Source organism: Daphnia carinata, chromosome 2 (genome assembly GCF_022539665.2).
Source record: "Daphnia carinata strain CSIRO-1 chromosome 2, CSIRO_AGI_Dcar_HiC_V3, whole genome shotgun sequence".
NCBI lineage: Eukaryota > Metazoa > Arthropoda > Branchiopoda > Diplostraca > Daphniidae > Daphnia > Daphnia carinata.
Window position 1 is genome coordinate 4,515,215 of NC_081332.1, and position 20,870 is coordinate 4,536,084.

Here is a 20,870-nt window from a genome sequence, read left to right on the forward strand (position 1 = left end):
CTATGGTGCATTGCCTTTGGGGCCATTCGGCCAATCTTGGGCAGTGGCGCTGCTCCACTCCATGGCAGATAGCCATGGAGCAGAACAGCGCGGCCCGTACCTGTCAAGCTACAAAAAAAAGGGGATAAAAGGTGGGTGGCAGCCAACGGGTTAGTTAAGAATAAACATTGCAAAACACACACAATACCCAAACGACGAGGCGAAGACGCGGCTACCACGAAGCAAAGACGGGATGGCGGGCGAGGCGAAAGCGGGGTGACCACGAGGCGAAGAAGGGATGACCGGCGAGGCGAAGACGGGACGACGGGCGAGGCGAAGACGGGACGACGGGCGAGGCGAAGACGGGACGACGGGCGAGGCGAAGACGGGACGACGGGCGAGGCGAAGACGGGACGACGGGCGAGGCGAAGACGGGACGACGGGCGAGGCGAAGACGGGACGACGGGCGAGGCGAAGACGGGACGACGGGCGAGGCGAAGACGGGACGACGGGCGAGGCGAAGACGGGTTGACAGGCGAGGTGAAGACGGGCGCGGCGAAGAGGAAAAAGGCTTTGTTCTGTAATGTAAATGTAAAGAAAAAGAATTACTTAGTTGGAAATATAAGATTGCTGATGTAGCCAAATGTATGAAAGCAATTTGACTTACTTCTGTTGTCCAATGGCTAGAAATACTGTAGGGCCAGCAGATAGGCAGCAGACAGCAAAGAGATGGCAGTCCTATGGTTGAATATTCAATTTATAAAACAAACAAACTATACTAGGTATGAGAAAAATTTATGAATACCAATAGAAATTGTATTGAGGTACATGTCTATGTCTGTTGGTAGGCTAAGTAGAGATTACAATTGTTGAAATGGCTGTGGTTACAGTTGGCGCTGCAGCATAAGACGAATTTGGTGCACCAGTTAGATTGCAATTGACAGGCAACCATGAGCGGGTAAAGGTTAGAAGAATAATATTATGGTATTCGTACCCATAGGATTCGCATCTTTGGTGACATTCCTCAACGGGAAGTATCCTTTACAAATGAAGTTTCATGAGCTTAACCTTAAAAGAAAAATCCGCTAGTGAGATTCTGATAACAAAACATTAGTCTTATACCTCTCAATGAGCACCAGAATAGTTTGATGAATGCAACATAATGGGTTGCGAATAGTTTTTTGTTTAGACAGCTGACATAGGTGATTACAAGACATGTAACATAAAAACCAAGCATTTTGTGGGCTTCACTTGCAAAACACACTCTAGGACGAAAACACACAGAACCACCATGAGATTTGCTTGAATTTTCCCTTGGAATGTGACATACTTCACAAAAACTTTCGAACACAGGTTTCACTACCCCCCAGTCACCAACTAAACAGTAGCACAGCAGCGTCATCTTGTTTTCCAATTAAGAACCGAAATATTCATAAAAATTGAAAATCTTGTTTTTTCGAGACGGGAACTGCACTGATGTGAACTCTTTTAACAAACTTCTTGAGCGTGAATCGAGCGTGAATGGCAAATATAGCCCCCCCCATATTTGTACCATTTCAATTTTATTTAAACAAATGTAGCGACCAAAACCATGAACAGCATTTTTAAAGTATAGCGATTTAACATGTTTTTGAGCCCGGATTAGTCACTGTTTTTTATTTATTTATCCAAAAACCTAGATATTTCTAGGAAAATACATAATTTGGGTTCAGAATTCAAAAAGAAGCTTGGTTGCACTTCACATGTAGAAATTTTGCAACTTCACACATGTCTGGATTTCAAGCTAGTAAACATTAAGTCTGTCTGACAATACAATTTTCTTTCTTGAACAGCTGCACGCTATTTCGGCCATGTTTCACGGAAAAAATTCTCCACTGAGACAAGGGCATCGATTATGTGTTATCGTGCCTATTTCAATTAACCAATCACCAGGCAAGGAAAAAAATTCTTCGAAGCAACTACAAAGCTACATGGCTGCCAATATATACTGCTCCTATTTGTGATAACAATGTATGAAAGGTAGTATCAGCAAATGGTTTTATTGTTGTTTTATTTGTAACCTAACCTTATAATGCAAACCTCCCTTTTTCTTTTGTTAGTGATGAAGATGGAATTTTCTGTCCTACTTGTTTCTGTCATAGACTGTGGGGTCCACCGTTACAAAACTCTACATCAGCAACAATCGTTTCTCACTGCTCAGAACCTGCAAATGTCGTGAATGAAAAAATTTTAGTTAAAAATAATTTAAAAAATAGTTGTAACACCAAGCATTATTAAACGACTTGCCTAACTAAGGAAACCGCTGGAACCACAATGTCTGTCTCCACAATCCTGAAATGATTGAAATGGCAAGCTTTGCTTTATTTCATTAATTCTAATTTTTAAAAAAGGAAAAAGCCTAACTGCATGGTTGAGCAGTTTGGCTTGATGCCTTTTTTAAAAAGCAAGAAGGTAGCAATAACCATTATCTCAATGTGCCTGTCGTGCTGACTTTTAAGGACACGAGTTACCGTGAAACAAAAGAAAAATAAAATAGGTAATTCATTGATGGGTCTTGCTGTTAGAGGTTTCTAGTACGTCGAGGTGGTGGCGATGAGGTATCCTCCTTAACAAGCTCAGGTTCGCTAGTTGTTTTCTTGCCACCACGTGTCCGTTTCGTGGCCGGCACGGCCGGAGGTTCATCCGCCATTGTTGCGGCAGATACTGCCGGGCCCTTCTTTTGTCGTGAACGTTTGGCGGCCGGTGCTTTCTCTTCCTCTTCTTTTGCAGTAGCGGCCACAGTCTCAATGTCGGGGTCGCGTTCCAGCTGGACAGAGACTTTCTTCTCGGCCGGTGAAGCCGTCTTCCGCGTCGAACGGGTGGATCTGACTGGCGAATGCGCCGTTTCGGCCACGTCAAAATGAACTTTGAGTGCGCCCTTTGCGCGAGTAGATCGTCCATTTTTGACGGATGTGACTCGCGATCCATCGTTCGCCTCCGGCTCATCTGGCACGTGATTGGCATGGATGTCGACAGCGTGTCCGTTGCCTTCGTGTAACATTTCTACATCATCCAATCCAGCAACGTGTTTATTGGCTTTCGTTTCACCACGACGCCTTTTGCCTTCCGGCGCTTCCTTCTCCGGAACGGAGACACGTTTGACAGCACCTCGACGTGTTGTTTTCTTCGTCACCACGACATCGGCTTTTATTGTTCATCTATAATAAGACAGTAAAACACCATTAGGCATAATAACTCTTAATTCATATATATATATTTCATACCTTACATGATTCGTGAGTTGATTGCTAGCATATTCTTCTGGCAGAAGCTTCGGAAGAGACATTTACGATTTTCGTTTACGCTCACCATGGATGCTGGTAGACTAGACATTTAAAGTTAAGACACTTTGCCCAATTCCAACAGCTTTGATTCTTACTTGTAAGTTGTTATTGCACGGGAATGCAGCGACGAAGTCCGCCGTCTTTTTGCTGTCGACAAAAACGATAGTCTTGGCATCACCGAGATCTTGTAAAACTTCGATCAGCTTAGCTCTCTTATCTCTTTTCGAGCAATGAAAAAAACACCTGTTCAACATCCGAATTGGTGCTACCGACAATGCCTGTTGCGAAGAATATGTAGTCTTCCATGTACGTCGCAGCCAGCGCTTGTACTTCATCTAGGAATGTAGCCGAAAACATACAAACACGACGGATTCCCTACAGAGAAACAAATAGTATTACATCAGTATAATCTCATACTCAAAAGCCATCGAGGACATACTTTCGGATGCATCGTTGGATGATTGACAATCTTTTCAACATTGGGACCGAAACCCATATCAAGCATTCGATCAGCTTCAACCAAAACTTAAAACCTGACTCCCGAGAAGTCAAATACTTCATGGTCGAAAACTCCTTGAATCGCCCCGCGGTCGCGACAAAAATATTGCACCCGGCTTGAAGATTTGACCGCTGATGGCTCGTGAGAGTTCCTCCATATATAATCACAGACTTTAAAACCGAACTGTAGGAGAATTTACACGCCTCGCGGTCAATTTGAATGCCCAATTCACGAGTGGGTGCGACAATTACAACTTCTGGCTTTTGCCCCATGGCATGAGGCGCACCAGCAACACCTTGTTCTAACAATATGTTCATAACCGGTACCAAGTACGCCGCCTGCATAAAAAAACGTAAAATTTTAGATGACTTAATCAACGAATATCACGAAGGGTTTATTGAGTATCTTAGATGCAATTGGACCTTTTAGTAGTCGCAATCACAGGCGTGCCCACTCAAAATTACTTTTACTTCAACTTACCCAGTTCATACCGACCCATTCGAATAAAGTCAGTACGAGGGCATCAAGGTTTCAAAATTACACAGCGTTAATTAATTGGATTACCGTTTTGCCGGAGCCCGTGACATCACAAGCAATTAAATCTCTTTTGGCAAGAATAACTGCAACTGAAGCTTTCTGAACAGGTGTTGGTTTTATGTAGCCAGAATTCTTAATGTTTTGACGTAGTAGTTGGCGCAGGCCGGCTTCTTCGAATGATGTTATGTATTGAGGTACATCTTTTCCTGTAACCTGAAGCAAACCCAATAGATATTTTTAAATCATAAAATACAGTTTCGAGAAATGGCTTACCTGGAGGACGACTTTATCAAAATTGTTAAAGCGTACCCAAAGACGATGCCCTTAAACAGTTCCTTTTCATAGCATATCACAGCTTCCAGTCTGTATTGATCATGAGGCTTTCCATCTTCCGTGAAGCTGCAACATCAGGATCCCATGTATCCTACACAACATACTTTTTCGTCAAATTGAACTAACAGAGCTCAATAAGATCCATGAACAGTATAAAAAAAAAGGTAGATTTAAGTGATCATGACCTGTCATTCATAGATTAGTACTACCAGCCAATTACGCAGACAGCGACAGAGTTGCTGTTTTGTAAATAAAAATATCAATTTGATTTAATGATCTGCTTTGTTTGCATCAGTTGTTCACCGATAATTGGAAGATAGCTCATTGAATGTTTCATCCACTTCTGTTTTTCTGCTGTTGTTTGTAGATTCACAAGAATTTTTTTCTCTCAGTTCTCTGTCGGCTAATAGACAAACATTCTTTTCATACCTAAAGAGTCCATGTATGATGTTCATCTCTGAAATGGCAGCAAAGTAAAATATCTTTAGGGCCATTTAAGTACCCAGTTTCACCAATACTCTGAACGTAAAGGACAAGTTGTTCTTTAGCCAGAGAAGCAGAATTATTTGAGGCTTCTAGCTGTGACAGAACTATAAAGGATTGCTGTTACACAGGATTCATTCACACAAGATGGTACTTCTCATTAGACAATTTGCATACTCTATTACTTTACCTCATACCTTAATGGTAATGCACTTTCAGTGTTTTTCAACTGTAGGCTGACTCTTCCATCCTGTAACACTTCCAGACTTGACTTGATCCCCCACTAAAATTCTGTGAATGCAAAATAATAGCATTAAAAATACTTTTTCGATAGACAAAAAACCGAAAAGTACCTAATTCATGTTTTATGTTGAACTCGTGCCATTTCTGTGTTTCCATACCACACCCATTTCAGCCCAAATACAGTCCCACAATTCTTCAGTTCCTTTGCTGCATGGACTTATTACTAACAATTCTTTTAGTGCAGCACTAACAGAATTTAACTTTAACACACTGTCAGGTGGTGGACTGAATAACTAAACAATAAATAATTGTTTGTTAAAATTCTATACTTATTTGGAATTCTTATTTGAAAAGTTTATGTACCTGACTGTGTTTGCCTAATGCCAACTCATCCTCACGTTCAATTAGGGATGAGTTTGGAAAAACCTCCTTCACTGTTTTGAAAGTGTCCAGTTCTAATTTGTTATTTTCCAGTAACTGAGCTTGTAGACACAAAGTTTGAGCTAAAAAACACAAATGAATAAAAGAACACAAATACAATCATTACATATTACCATCCTTAGTTTTGGTGTCATCTAAGATTCTGTGCTGTTGAAAAAATTGAGCCTGCAGCTTCATAATTTTATCTAATAAACAATAATTAATAATTGAAAACTAATAAAATAATGTTTATACTTACCATCCTTATCTTTTATTATCTGATCCATTTTTAAATATTTTTCTCCAGCCACGAGTTTTTCTCCAGCCACGCGTTTTTCTCCAGCCACGCTACTCAATTAACTGCTAATGGGATACAATTAACTCGAATTGCTTACATGCCTGTAATAACGAAACCGACTGGTAGATGGCTACGGGTAGAAAAAAGAGAAAAAAAGTGTGATTTTTTTTTTTTTTGGTTTTTTTTTTTTTTTTCATGTAAAACTATATGGCTATGGCAATCCGTTTTACTATGGCAATCCGTTTTACATGAAAAAAAAAAAAAAATGGCGGAAAAAAAAAAGTCACTTTTTTCTTTTTTTCCGACACGTAGCCATCTACCGCTCAGACTCGTTATTACTGGCGTATGCAATTTCAGTCCATTGGATGCCATTCGCAGTTAGTTCAGTAGCGTGGATGGAGAATAACGCGTGGCTGGAGGAACAATTGAAAAATGGATAAGATAATACAACAAAAGGATGGTAAGTATAAACATTATTATATTTGTTTTGAATTATTAATTATTGTTTATTAGATCCAATTATGGACCTGCAGGCTCAATTATTGCAACAGCACAAAATATTAGATAACAGCAAAGCTAAGGATGGTAAGGCCTAATACATAATGATTCTATTTATTTGCTTTTCTTCATTTGTGTTTTGTAGCTCAAAGTTTGAGTCTACAAGCTCAGCTAGGGGAAAAGAACAAATTGGAACGGAACAGTTTCCAAACAGTGAAGGAGGTTTTTCCAAACTCAAACCTAACTGAACATGAGGATGAGTTGGCATTAGGTGAACACAGTCAGGTACCTAAACTTTTCAAATAAAAATTCAAAATAAGTATAGAATTTTAACAAACAATTATTTATTGTTTAGTTATTCAGTCTACCACCTGACAGTGTGTTAAATTTAAATTCTGTTAGTGCTGCACAAAAAGAATCGTTAGTAATAAGCCCATGCAGCGAAGGAAGTGAACAATTGTGGGACTGTATTTGGGCCGAAAATGGGTGTGGTACGTAAACCAAGACATGGCACAAGTTCAACATGAAACATGGATTAGGTACTTTTCGGTTTTTTGTCTATCGAAAAAGTATTTTTAATGCTATTATTTTGCATTCACAGATTTTAACGGGGGATCAAATCAAGTCTGGAAGTGTTACAGGATGGAAGAGTCAGCCTACAGACGAAAATACGCTGAGAGTGCATTACCATTAAGGTATGAGGTAAAGTAATAGAGTATGCACATTGTCTAATGAGAAGTACCATCTTGTGTTAATGAATCCAGTACAACAGCAATCCTTTATAGTTCTGTCACAGCTAGAAACCTCAAATAATTCTGCTTCTCTGTCTAAAGAACAACTTGTCCTTAAGTTCAGAGTGTTGGTGAAGTTGGGTACTTAAATGGCCCTAAAGATGTTTTAATTTTGCTGCCATTGCAGAGATGAACATCATACATGGACTCTTTAGGTATGAAAGGATTTTTCTTCAAATAATTTTGAATTTATGACGAAGAATTTCTCCTCCTTTTTGCCAACCAGGTCTAATCTACCAAAAAAATTTTATCCAATAGGAAAGGATTTTCATGTACTGGGAACACAACTATCAACAATGCAACATTCTACAGGTGCTAGTTTATCATTCAAGAGCCTTATACAATGAAGTTAATCTGCAATTTGTATATCCTTTCCCAAGCTTCCACCAGAAGTTGAATCTATGAGTCATGTAAGTTCCATGATCAACAATTGATGTGTTTAACGGTGTTGTTTTTCTTTTCTCAATATAGGTTAATAGTAACATTGGATCTGAAAAGATTCTTGGTTGGGGCAAGACACTGAATAAATTGTATTGATTGGATGGATGACATGACATTGCTATACTTAATTCGGATTCCCCAGACGGTATTTGATATTAAAAAAATTGAAGTGCATATCTGGGCTCCCTTCTTTTCTGAAGCCCCGTTTCCCCTTGACTCATAATAAGCCCGTAGGGGGTCATGCCCCTACTGTACGGTATATATAAAAACAACATATACCGAGGTTTGGAGGGCTCTGGCCGGAAAGGGGACGTGGGGTGCCGCTTCGTCCGATGATGTGTTCACGGAGGGTGACGTGGCTGCCCACAAATCCGAACTAAAGGTTAATCGCTCCTGTAAAAATGTTCCAAATCTTCAGCTCTTCTTCCGGCTTCTCTTAGCCAATCACCGGGTAATCTCCCCGGTGGGTCAACAAGGCAGTGTCTCCCCCTGCCTGGGTTGACGGCAACTTTTGAAAGGGCTATTGTGCCTTTTTAAAGTTGCAAAAATAATTGTAATGTGCAGAGAATTGTCAATAAATTTTTTTTTATAAAATTTTTTTGCAAATTTTGTTTCTTTCACACATTACATTTATCAACTTTTTTTTTATTCAGCTTGCGCAATTCAATTTTATTGTTTTTGCCACAGATGTATCGTTTATCTGTAAGTATTCAATTATTATTTATTGCACTTTTTGAATTCATGACCTTAGACAAGGAACAACGTGTAATACCTTCATATTTTCTGAAGTAATTTTGTATTTGTATATTATTTTACTGGCATGGGAATCGATCCTCAGACATTCAGCGTGCAACGCCGATGCTCTAACATTGAGCCACGAGATATATATAAATTTTTTATTATCGCATATCATATGTTATCGTCTAGGATGTTTATGCAGTCTTTCACAACTATATGTTTATCTTTGTATTGCTTTTGTAATGTCTATAGCTCTGTGGTAGAGCATTCAGCTGCGATAACTGTTACCCTGGGTTCAAACCTTACTAGATGTATAAACATCTACATCTAAATGGAGAAAATAATATTGCAGTGTTGCATTTCATTTTTATTCAAAGTGTAAATGCAAGTCCGCAAGTGACTAGAAAAAAGCCAACTTGACATCGTATGATTCATGGCTCATTGGTAAAGCATCGGCGCGGAATGCCGAACATCTAGGGTTCGATCCCTGGATAATAATTGAATGCTTACAGATAAACTATGCTTACAGGAAACAATGCTTACCATTAAACGTGGCATAAACAATAAAGGCGAATTGAGAAAGCAAAAAATAAAAAAAAAGATGATAAATGTAATGTTTGAAAACAGACAGTGAAAGAAACAAAATTTGCAAAAAAATTTTATAAAAAAAAATTTATTGACAATTCTCTGCACCTTACAATTATTTTTGCAACTTTAAAAAGGCACAACAGCCCTTTCAAAAGTTGCCGTCAACCCAGGCAGGGGGAGACACTGCCTTGTTGACCCACCGGGGAGATTACCCGGTGATTGGCTAAGAGAAGCCGGAAGAAGAGCCGAAGAAATGGAACATTTTTACAGGAGCGATTAACCTTTAATTCGGATTTGCGGGTAGCCACAGAGCCCTCCGTGAACACATCATCGGACTAAGCGGACATCCACGTCCCCTTTCCGGCCAGAGCCCTCCAAACCTCGGTATATGTTGTTTTTATATATACCGTACAGTAGGGGCATGACCCCCTACGGGCTTATTACGAGTCAAGGGGAAACGGGGCTACGGAAAGGAAGGGAGCCCAGATATGCACTTCAATTTTTTTAATATAAAATACCGTCTCGGGAATCCAAATTTAGTATAGAAATGTCATGTCATCCATCCAATCATTACAATTTATTCAATGTCTTGCCCCAACCAAGAATCTTTTCAGATCCAATGTTACTATTAACCTATGCTGAGAAAAGAAAAACAACACCATTAAGCATCTCAATTGTTGCTCATCTGACTTACATGACTTATAGATTCAACTTCTGGCAGAAGCTTGGGAAAGGCCACACAAATTGCAGATGAAAATCATTGTATAAGGCTCTTGAATGATAAAATAGCACCCATAGAATTTTGCATTGTTGATAGTTGTGTTCCCAGTATGCTGAAAATCCTTTCCTATTGGATAAATTTTTTTTTAGATTAGACATGGTTGGCAAAAAGCAGGAGAAATGCTTTGTCATAAATTCAAAAAATTTTCAAGAAAATTCCTTTCATACCTAAAAAGTCCATCTGTGATGTTCATCGCTGCAATGCCAACGAAATGAAACATCTTTAGGGCCATTTAAGTACCCAACTTCACCAACACTCTGAACGTAAAGGACAAGTTGTTCTTTAGCAAGAGAAGCAGAATTATTTGAGGCTTCTAGCTGTGACAGAACTATAAAGGATTGCTATTACACAGGATTCATTCACACAAGATGGTACTTCTCATTAGACAATTTGCATACTCTATTACTTTACCTCATACCTTAATGGTAATGCACTTTCAGTGTTTTTCAACTGTAGGCTCACTCTTCCATCCTGTAACACTTCCAGACTTGACTTGATCCCCCGCTAAAATTCTGTGAATGCAAAATAATAGCATTAAAAATACTTTTTCAATAGACAAAAAACCGAAAAGTACCTAATTCATGTTTTATGTTGAACTCGTGCTATTTCTGGGTTTCCGTACCACACCCATTTTCAGCCCAAATACGGTCCCACAATTGTTCACTTCCTTCGCTGCATGGACTTATTCCTAACAATTCTTTTAGTGCAGCACTAACAGAATTTAACTTTAACACACTGTCAGGTGGTAGACTGAATAACTAAACAATAAATAATTGTTTGTTAAAATTCTATACTTATTTTGAATTCTCATTTGAAAAGTTTAGGTACCTGACTGTGTTCGCCTAATGCCAATTCATCCTCATGTTCAGTTAGGGATGAGTTTTGAAAAACCTCCTTCAATGTTTGGAAACTGTTCCATTCCAATTTGTTCTTTTCCCCTAGCTGAGCTTGTAGACTCAAAATTTGAGCTACAAAACACAAATGAATAAAAGCAAATAAATAGAATCACTACGTATTAGGCCTTACCAGCCTTAGCTTTGCTGTTATCTAATATTTTGTGTTGTTCCAATAATTGGGCCTGCAGCTTCATAATTTGATCTAATAAACAATAAATAATGTTTATACTTACCATCCTTTTGTTGTATTATCTTATCCATTTTTCAATTGTTCCTCCAGCCACGCGTTATTCTCTCCATCCACGCTACTGAACTAACTGCGAATGGCATCCAATGGACTGAAATTGCATACGCCAGTAATAACGAGTCTGAACGGTAGATGGCTACGTGTCGGAAAAAAGAAAAAAGTGATTTTTTTTTTTTTTTTGGCGAAATTTTTTTTTTTTTTGTGTCAAACGGATTGCCATATTTTTTACGGTTTATTCAAAAAGTATAAGCTTAATATAAAAATAAACCAGATTTTGGTGATCAGCGATCAATTTCGCATCAGAAAAATGTACTTTTAAGTAAATCTAGAATTTGCCGAAAATTGAAAAAGTGGGAAGGCTATAGCCTTCTTACTTTTTCATTTTTGACCAAATTTTAAATTTTGCTTAAAATACATTATTTCGATGCAGAATAGAATGCTATTCACGAAAATAAGGTTTATTTTAGAATTGGCCTTATAGTTTTCAAATTAAACATAAAAAACAGAAAGTCGGGCTTATTTTGTCGGGCTTAAAAGTTGTTTGTCGAACTAGAGTTGCAAAATGCCTTTTCGTCTTTGCTTTGTTCACCAAAACGATTATGTATTTCCTTCACCATAGTGCCGCAATTGCTGTAAACATAGCCTAAAAAGAATGAAAAGAAAAGTATAATTGCGACAATTTTTTCTCATCGTCTTGTGTTTTCGAAGTGTTGCGTCTTTTTCAGTTGTGTAAACCATGCGCCTCTAGCATATGATCATCATACCTAACGGGAAAATTTGAGGAAAAAAACAATAAGAAAACGTTAATTGACATTGATATAGTATTGATTGGGGCTCACTTTTGAGCACACTCGGCGGCCATATCTCTGTGACAAGTTTCAGTATAGGCCAGACGATAGAGAACGAGGAAGACCAGCAGATGTAGGACGGAGAAGTAGACGACGGCAGCAGTGCGAGCAACGCGACTTGATAGGACCATTTGTCCCTGTAAATTGCCGATAGAGACTTACTTTTAAAAAAATAAGGGAAAGAGAAACCAGAAGGCTAAAAGAGAGGGCTGGAGAGCCACGGTGCGAGTCAATTTCTTGTTATTTGTCGAACTTCTGGGAATTCGATGCTCGCCGTATATTTTACGTACCATCGAGTAAGTGATGCGTTCGAAAGGACCCAGTTGAGCTAGTTTACGTTGCCGCTCCCTGCGAGAGAACGAAGCGAACGGATCCAGACGGTCCTCGTACTGACGTTCATAGAGTTCCTCCGTCTCCGAACTTATTCCAATACCGGTATTCTTGGTGGCACGCTACCAAACACAAGGCAAACAAAATGTGTGCAAAAAAACAATAACAACACAGGCAAAAATCTATCACGTTTTTTAAGGAAACACGCGCACCTGTCCGGAATAACTTTGAAGGAAGCGAACTTTCTCATAAAGTGCCACATTATCGGTGCGAAGTCGTTCGACTTCGCTGTGCAGTAACGCCATCTGCTGCTGTTGCTCCAGATTTTGAGCCTCCAATTCTTGATTGCGTTGCCTTTTCCGATAAATGAATTGGAAATATAGTTTTGAAATGCCGATCGATGAAGTCGAACATGTTGAAGCTAAAAGCTTTCATTATTGATTGAGATTCGAACGGCATTACCTGAATCTTTCACGTTGAGCCTGCAAGATTGGAAGCAAAGTGACGGCTGTTTCCGAGTCGCTATGCAATCCGCCCGATACCGGTGAAATCCCTGCCGACGAGCTTCTTCCCAACATGTTAACATCCTTGACAGCTTCAGCTACCCAATCATTGGCATTCGCTTGGCCCTGCAATGGTTTCAAACAAATCAAATCATCGCGTTTTTATGAATATGAACGGAGTGGAACAAGCGATGTATATTTTTCCCTTCTGCCTAACCGATTCTATAACGTTATTATTCGCCAACTCAATTTATGGGTCTAGTTAACCAACTATGGTGACACTAATAAAATCCTGGAGAGTTCTACTTCTTTTTACGACCTTCATTAAGGAAGCAAATGGCGTTGCGGGCGCCGGATCCGATTCTGCCCTCCCTCCGCTCGCCGTCTTCTCTCATATTCGTGCATGGATTTATGAAAGAGCTGAATTGAAACGACAAGATGTGATTACTGAAATGTAAAAAAAAAAAAAAAACTAATGTCCGAGTGGGATCTTTTTTCTCGTTTCATATAAAATGACCAATCAAGCCTGGCATACGCAGCGGCAGGATGTCCTGGGTGCTCTCGTCCAATTGACGCGGCACGGCCATTGCAATCAATCCATTCTGTACAGCTGGTTTGTACAGGACTAGGGAGGAGTCGGTCGTCATCATTGCGCAAGAGGAATTCATACGTGTCGCATCACAAGCTCCAATAAACGTTGAAATCCACTGGCTGGCGTCGAAATTTGCACCCACATGTCGGATGATTATCGTCCAAATGTAATTACATGCCACCGCCACCAGTTTCCCTTGCTCCCCGAGCTCGCTCTCCCCTTGTCCCGTATTTTTTTCCCCCCTCTTTAAACAGAACTTGCCATGCTATGCGTGATTAAGAACATTCGTTCTAAGTGGTCACGCGGAGTCGGTAAGTTTCTGTAGCGGCCGTGGCGATGAACGAATAGAAGGCAGCGGCGCAGCCAACCAGACGCGGCAGTAGCATCACATTGAAGGAGACTTAAAATTTTACATAATTGCATTGCTGTCTGGAGTGGGCTGCAGCTATAGAAGGCGGCCAAAGAGTGTACGTATATATTTCTATAGGAAAAGCGGTGGCGGGGTTGTAGGAGCGCAAGTGATGGGTGGCAAGGGGGAGGGGGATGAGCGAATTGAAGGAATGAGGACGGGCGGTAGCGGGACTGTAACAGAACCGACGAGATCCGCCGAATGGTTTTAACTGGGGGCGGTAACTTGGTTTATCCTGGCAGTGCATATACTTTGAAGATAGGTTCAGAACATCCTGATTTATTGACAAGTACGTGCTCGCGCGTGTCAGCTATACGAGCGCTGTCCAGTTTTTTTTTTTTTTTTCAGTCTCTACTTCCCCCCAGAAAAAAAAAGGCGCTGCCTATCCGCATTAAATATATAGATATAACTTTATAGATTTAAGGGGGCGTGAGGAGGACTCTGGGCAGTGGAGTCTCTACGTTCTGTTTACAGTATTTGTATGTATCGAAAAACCTGCGGTATGTATCCTTTTATACGGATGTCTGTACTGCACAGCCAGAAGACGAGTTTTGACTGGAACAACTAACCAAAAAAAAAAAAAGAGAAAAACTAGAAGCAAAAAAATTGTGTACATCTATCGAAAAAAAAAAATGGGAAGGAATAAAAGAAATAGAAGCCGAGCAAAAAGAATAGAAGAACGAGAGAAAAAAAAGAAGGAAGAAACTCTCCGACAGGAAGCTGCCTTTTGAAGTTGGATCGTTTTGCATAAGTAAGGATAACCACATTTAAATAATTGAAACCCGCCTGATTCCCATGAGCAAACACACAGAGCTCCCCCGGATGAGGGAAATAGAAGGAAAAAAAGGAACGGGAGAACAGCAAAGAAGGCACGCGCTTAGCCTCTGTATATCGATGGCGGATACGTGTATCTATAGCTCTGTAAACTATATATAGTAAATATACATACATTTATTCGAATACGTCTAAAAAGTATAGTTATTGATTTTTTCTTGTTTTCGTTCTCTCAGACTTCCTCTATCTTCTTCTCTCTGTCTATATTCCGACGGCATTCTCTATTATATCCACTAACGTACGGAAAAAAAGAAACAGAAACTATCGTGATCCGATCGAAAATCCAGCCGCTAGAAAGAATGTTTTTCCTGTTTTCTTGTGTTTGCCTTCAGTTCGGATGTGTTCCGAATCCTAGCCAATCATCGCCCGAGCCGAGTTCCTCTTCCTATAAATATGCACGCCATGCTGACTTCTCAAACTCCGCACTAAGCGAAATAACTTGGTTGATCGTGGCGACCATGTCGGGAATTTCGGCAAAACAAACAGAAAAATGGGGAAGACAAAACTTCCACAGATTGAAAGAAACTGTTTAATTCAAAACGCTCGATACCGTTGGTTAGGGAATAAAAAGGAACCGCTGATTAGCGACATGTTGGTTTATATCAGAGGCGGAAAAAAAGGGGGAAGTCCCACACTGTCATCGAATCGATGGCGCATTACCCGAAATAATCAAGAAATCATTTCAATAAAGCATTAAGATGCGGCGGTTTGATGGGAAGAGAGCATCCATGCGGCACTGAAGCCCGGAGCTAATCTCCTTTATTTGCCTTGACCCGAGTCAACTGGAAAATAAAAAAAAAAAAAAAAAATACAAAAATACAAAAAATAAGTCGTTCGGCGTCCTCTTCCCGCCCGCCTTTTAGTGAAATGTCATCAATCGTGACGTTCCGTTCTGTTGGGCCCTGTCTATCACAATCAAGCCTCGCTCTCTTGGCACTTCGTTAAGTCGATTCTGTCAAGACCGGCACATCACCTCCGGTTCAAAGCATCGGCTCAACCTCTTATACCTCCCTCTATCTCGTTATGAAATGTTTTCTTCCATTACGGATCGTCGACGCTATGACTGACTGACTCGAACGCAATAGCGGCACGACGATGATCCCGATCGCGAGTCGCTTCTCATCACATTTTAAACGTGGACGCGGAAACTTAAAAAAAAGGTTCGTTCATACATTGAAACACCATTTTTCTTTTCTGCTTCATCCCAAAGGATGAAAAATAAAAGGAAAAGCGACATGGAACGGGTCGGTAACGGGTCCACGATCGATGCAATTGAGGGGAAAGGAGAAAAATGAAAAGAGGAGGAGGGGGAGAGAGAGAGCCATAGAGTTTATATGGTACAAGTACACATATATATACCTGACGCCCGTCCGTGTTAATTTATGCCTACGGATCGAATTTTGACAGGGCGTTGCATGATAGCTGTCGAGGATCGTGTTATAGGAGGCCATCAGCCGCGGCGCGCGATCAAGTTACACGACACTTGGGAGTTGATAGGAGACGGCTGGAGTGATATTGATAGAGAAAAGGAGCCAAACGAGAGTCGAGAATGAGGAAAACTTTAAATGTCCCGTGCAAGTAGTGGAATCATTTTCGACTCGGCTCAATCTATCAATAACCGACTCCCCACATTGAGCCTTTAGAGCGTTGTGTCAGTGTAATCCTTCCTCTCTCTCCCCCCCCCCCCCCTTTCTTGAGCATTTGATCAAAGGGAACCTTTTGCGTTCATGGCAAATCTTCACTTACAACGCCTACAGGCGACTATTACTAAACGGAAATCGAATAAAACAACAGTTTTTTTTTTGTTAAAGCGGAACTATGGTATACCTCGGCTTCACCGCGATTCAGGGTCGACAAATGTTGAAGGCTGCTAACATCCAATTCGAGCTGCTCAATCAGTTCCCGTTGCGATTTCACCTCGGATTGAAGGCTGACGTTCTCTGCCGACAGTTGTCCTGTTTTGCCTGCGTGCAAAAAATGATTTATTGAAATAGATAGTTAAATACAAAAATCAATAACGAGAAATGGGTTAAGTGCGCTTAATGTCTACGGCCAGGTTAGTTCAGGAAGACAAACAGCGTGAAATGAAACGAAACGTTTCAGCGTATGGAACAAGTGTAATGATTGAAATATCCAAGGAAAAAAAAACGCGATCAAAAATGTCAATCAATAAGTTTCAAGAAATCGAACAAGATATTGGAGAGAGGTCATGGGTGGGGATGGCCCCCTTTCAAAACAAAAAAAAACAAAAAAAAAAATCGGGAAATATACACAGCAAAAGAGCAGAAATCGTCTTTTCTGTTACTTCCTTTTTTCTTTTTCCTTTTCTCCTTTCCCGGAGGAAAACGGGAAAGAAGACAACAGGGCCAGTGGCGAGGAGAGAGAAGGGGCGAGCGACACAAGATTGAACAAACAAGGTGACAAAACATACACATACACTGGAGGATGTGGAGAGTCAAGAGAAACAGACAAGAGAGAAAGATGAAAGAAAAGAACAAGTTAAAAGATGGAAAAGAAGAGAAAAAGAAACGCGAGAGAAAAATAAGAAAAGAAGAAGAAGAAGAAGAAGAAGAAAAAAAGATTTCCTTTTTGTCTTTTCAAAGAAATATATATAAGGCCATGGAAAACGAGATTATACAGATGGATGGTTCATTTTCGAGAACAACATCTTCGGTTTTTTTTTTTTTTTTTTTTTTTTTTTTGTGTTTTGTTTGTATTTGCTTCCATTCAAATTCTGCGCTTTCTGGACGAAAGAACAGAAACGATTATGTGACAGAAACACAAGGGGCAGTTCAGTCCGTGTGCTGAGTGAAAAAGATTGAAAGGAGGAGGGAAAACTCAATCAAAGGGTAAAAACAAAAACAAAACAATTGTTTCAAAATAAGAAACAGAATCAAATCCCGTCTAGTTTTTGCGCTTTTGTTTTTTTTTTTTTAAATGCCCGTCTGTTACTTTCCAATTCAAATGAATTGTAGTTTTATGTACAAAAAATGAAACACACAATTTCTTTTTCTTCCATTTTGTTTTTCTACTTTGTTTTGTGGAATTTGGAAGATTTTGGTTGGTTTGTTTTTCATTGCGTCATCGTGAAACGAAGAGGGAAAAAAAAAAAAAAATTTGGAAAGGGGCAAGAAAGAATGAAAACATGGGAAAAAAAAAAATAATTATGGAGACCTGCCGGGCAGCAAAAATTCACGCAATAAGCCAAAGTAAAAAACAAAACAAAAAAAAAAACCCAACGTTCGTCATTTGTTTCTTTTGTCGCTGTTTCGTCAAAAGACTTGTGTGACAGGGGAAGAAAAGAATAGGGGAATCGGCAGGGATTTGACATGTGTGTTTCCTGTGTGCGGGATTCGATTAGCGAGTGGCAAACGTGCGCTGCGAGCGAGGAACGAGCAAGAAGAATGGGCTTACAGAAAAGAGAGAGAGGGAGAGAGAGACCGTAGAAGTATTGGATGAACTCATCACGGGGATTGGCCATGGCATCACACACGAATTCGCCACTTATTTGCGGGCGAATGAATCAAAAAGAGAACACACACACAGACAACATTCGGTTGTCTTTTCTTGCCCTTACTCCTATCTGTTTCTTTTAAAAGAAAAATGACACAACTGAACAGATGTCAAGTATAGGCTGAGGGAGGAAATATAGAAGACGATACACAGCCAATGAAATAAGAGCAAAAAAAAAAACAAACAAAAACTGTTGCTTTTCCCACTGTTTCAACAGTTAACGTTGCACGAGGAATATCTAGAGAAAAAAAAAGACGATTTTCTTTTGTTTCTATATTATAGAACGCATACACGCACACAGAGGCTGGCATCACGCACGAATACTTGAACGAACATTAGAGACGAGGAGGCCCACGGGGAGAAAGACGAAACGGCGAAAAGAAAAAAACGAACTGATTTCCCTTTTTTTTTTCTTTTTCTCAAAAAAAAAAAAATTAAAAAGAAACAACATCGAAATAAAAAATCAACAACCTTTCCTCCAAATACGCTCTGCATACGAGGGCGATTACATCAATTATGATAAGTCAGAAAAATATATAGTTACAATCATCGGGGAAGAGGGGGAGGGGGGGGGGGGGATTACGGGCAGAATAAAAACAGGAGAAATAGTTCGAGGGGCGGCTTTTGCGGGAAGAGAGAAAACGAACGGACACAGCCGAAAAAAATAATTAATACTCTCCCCACCCTTTTTTTACATCCACATCCCAGCCCGTTTTTTTTTCTTTTTCAAAAATTGAGGTTTTTTTTTTTTTAAAAAAAAAAGGGGGAAAGGGCAGTTTTTTTTTTTTTTCTTCTTCTTCGGGGATGGGACCGGATATATGTATAAATATATATCGGGGGCAGCAGTGACAATAAAAAAAATCATCTATTTACAACGATACATGCAAATTTTGAATTTTCTCCTCTCATTTTGTTTGTCTGGGTATGCTAATGCTTTTTTCGTTTGTTTTCAACTTCTACTGCAATTTTGAAAAATCATTCATCTTTTGTTTAAAAAAAAAAAGAAAAGAAAAGAGACAAAAATTCCTATGGCGCGCTAGACCAACATGCGTACGGTTCATCGAGAACGTAAACAAAATGAATAACGAAAATCATTTCCACCTGTGCGGTAATGAAACCATTAAACAGACGATAATAGCAAAAAAAAAAAAAAAAAAAGAGAAGCAAGATAATGACAGCTTTTTTTTTTCGACACGAAACCGAAAAAAAAACAAATGAACCGAGCGATTGAATACCGGACAAGTTTTGTGTTGAATTATTATTTACTTTAAAACATTTTTTTTTTTTCAGTTTTTTTTTTTTTTCTAAGTTTCGTTTCTCATCCCCTCCCATTTCCTATTGTAAAATGGGTTAGACAAAAGAAAAAAAACCTCCTTCGCAAATGTAATTAATAAAAAAAAGGAAAACTGTAAAAACACACACGCACTTCACTGGGCCATTGTTACGATTTAGAGACCTTCGCGATTTCATCAACTTTTTGTTAACATGAAAAAAAAAAACAAACATTGGAGGTCAGAACGGATTGCGATGCGGGAGAAATAAAAAAAAAAAAAAAAAAAAAAAAAACCCCAAATGGAAAGCTGCTCTTTCGTCTTCGTTCTCGTTACGAATTGAGGAAGACGTCAAAAAAGAAAAACTAATCCCCTTCACGCAACGTCTAACAAGTCAAAATTGGAAGCAAAAAAAAACAAAACAAAATAAATAAATAAAATAAAAACAAAAGAGAAGACGACATCTTTGGAGTCGGATGAGTAGACGAGTACGAGCAACTTCTATTCCCCGCATTGTCTTTAACTTTTCCCTTATCTTTTCTCAAATAATTTAATTGGTTAATAAGAAAAGAAAAAAAGGAAATGAAACATAAACAGCTGTTACGTTTTTTTTTTTTTTTTTTTTTTTTACTATGCGTTTTCTCTTGTTTGTTTTTGTTTTCTTTTCCACCCCAATCAATGCAAAATTGGAGGGCGACAAAACTTTTACTTTTAAATGTGCCCCTACACCGGATGGGTGTGTGTATGTTGGTGTCAACTACACACGAATGGAACGGGAGCAACCGAGTAAAAGAAATAAGATTGAAAAAAAAAAAAACAACAACAAAAAAGAAAAGGACTGGCATCGTAAAGAAGTGGAACTGGTAACGAATGTTAACACGAAGCAAATGTCACGCATCCAACCCCTCTCTGCCTTTTTTTTTTTTCTTCTGAAAAACAAGAAGGTTTGGGAATATTATTATTATTTTTTTTTTCTTTGCGGATAGACGTCAAAAGAGGAAGGAAATTGCTCATCCTAGATAACACAGCGTACGTATCTTTTTTTGTCTTTTGCTTTGTTTCCATTTTTCAAAAATAACTTCGGTGGCTAAATAAAGAAAAACGTAGCGACGGTCTTTGCTGTTTGTTTCATCAACTTTTGTCCCTCTCCCCCCCCCCTTTAGTTTTTATTTGTTACTTTTTTGTTTTTATTAAGCAGCTCTTTCGCCACTCCCTTCTGTCCGTTCTGACCACCAAGTGGCACTTGACGAGACCTGCGTTCGGCTAAAATGAAATACAAAAATCCTGGCCGATTATCACACACGTCAAAACAAGAACAAGAATAAGAAAAAAAAACAAACAAAAAAACAAACAGAATCCCTCCCGCAAACAAACAAAATGCCTACCAAACAACTAAATTATATAATAATCATATTTATAATAATAACAAGCAAGCATACACAACGCACGCATTCGGTCCGCGCATTATCGATTTT

The 20,870-nt window shown here is 39.3% G+C and overlaps 1 protein-coding gene and 2 long non-coding RNA genes across 3 annotated transcripts; all 3 read right to left on the minus strand.

Moving 5' to 3' along the window:
• Window positions 1-646: 646 nt before the first annotated feature.
• On the minus strand, window positions 647-1,339 carry LOC130686432 (uncharacterized). The gene is made up of 4 exons (XR_008999878.2): window positions 1,102-1,339; window positions 974-1,047; window positions 785-875; window positions 647-717 (listed from the first exon to the last, which is right to left on the minus strand). It is a non-coding gene; the product is annotated as an uncharacterized LOC130686432 (long non-coding RNA).
• A 2,572-nt stretch (window positions 1,340-3,911) lies between these two features.
• Window positions 3,912-4,749, minus strand: LOC130686429 (uncharacterized). The gene is made up of 3 exons (XR_008999875.2): window positions 4,612-4,749; window positions 4,366-4,551; window positions 3,912-4,139 (listed from the first exon to the last, which is right to left on the minus strand). It is a non-coding gene; the product is annotated as an uncharacterized LOC130686429 (long non-coding RNA).
• Window positions 4,750-11,816: 7,067 nt separating this feature from the next.
• LOC130686967 (protein CASP-like) lies at window positions 11,817-19,909 on the minus strand. Its single transcript, XM_057510127.2, has 7 exons — window positions 19,888-19,909; window positions 16,439-16,575; window positions 12,736-12,902; window positions 12,486-12,627; window positions 12,234-12,395; window positions 11,935-12,080; window positions 11,817-11,859 (listed from the first exon to the last, which is right to left on the minus strand). Exons 1-7 carry the CDS (start codon window positions 19,907-19,909, stop codon window positions 11,817-11,819), a joined length of 819 nt encoding a protein of 272 aa, XP_057366110.2.
• Window positions 19,910-20,870: the final 961 nt, after the last annotated feature.

What these genes read in the sequence shown, in the direction of transcription:
- LOC130686967 (XM_057510127.2), bottom strand. Translation starts at nt 19,909, where the DNA reads ATGCGGGGAATAGAAGTTGCTC. An exon ending in TTCAAAGTTATTCCGGACAG is followed by an intron (nt 12,396 to 12,485) that starts GTGCGCGTGTTT and finishes TGTGTTTGGTAG; the next exon opens with CGTGCCACCAAGAATACCGG. An exon ending in AACGCATCACTTACTCGATG is followed by an intron (nt 12,081 to 12,233) that starts GTACGTAAAATA and finishes GGCAATTTACAG; the next exon opens with GGACAAATGGTCCTATCAAG.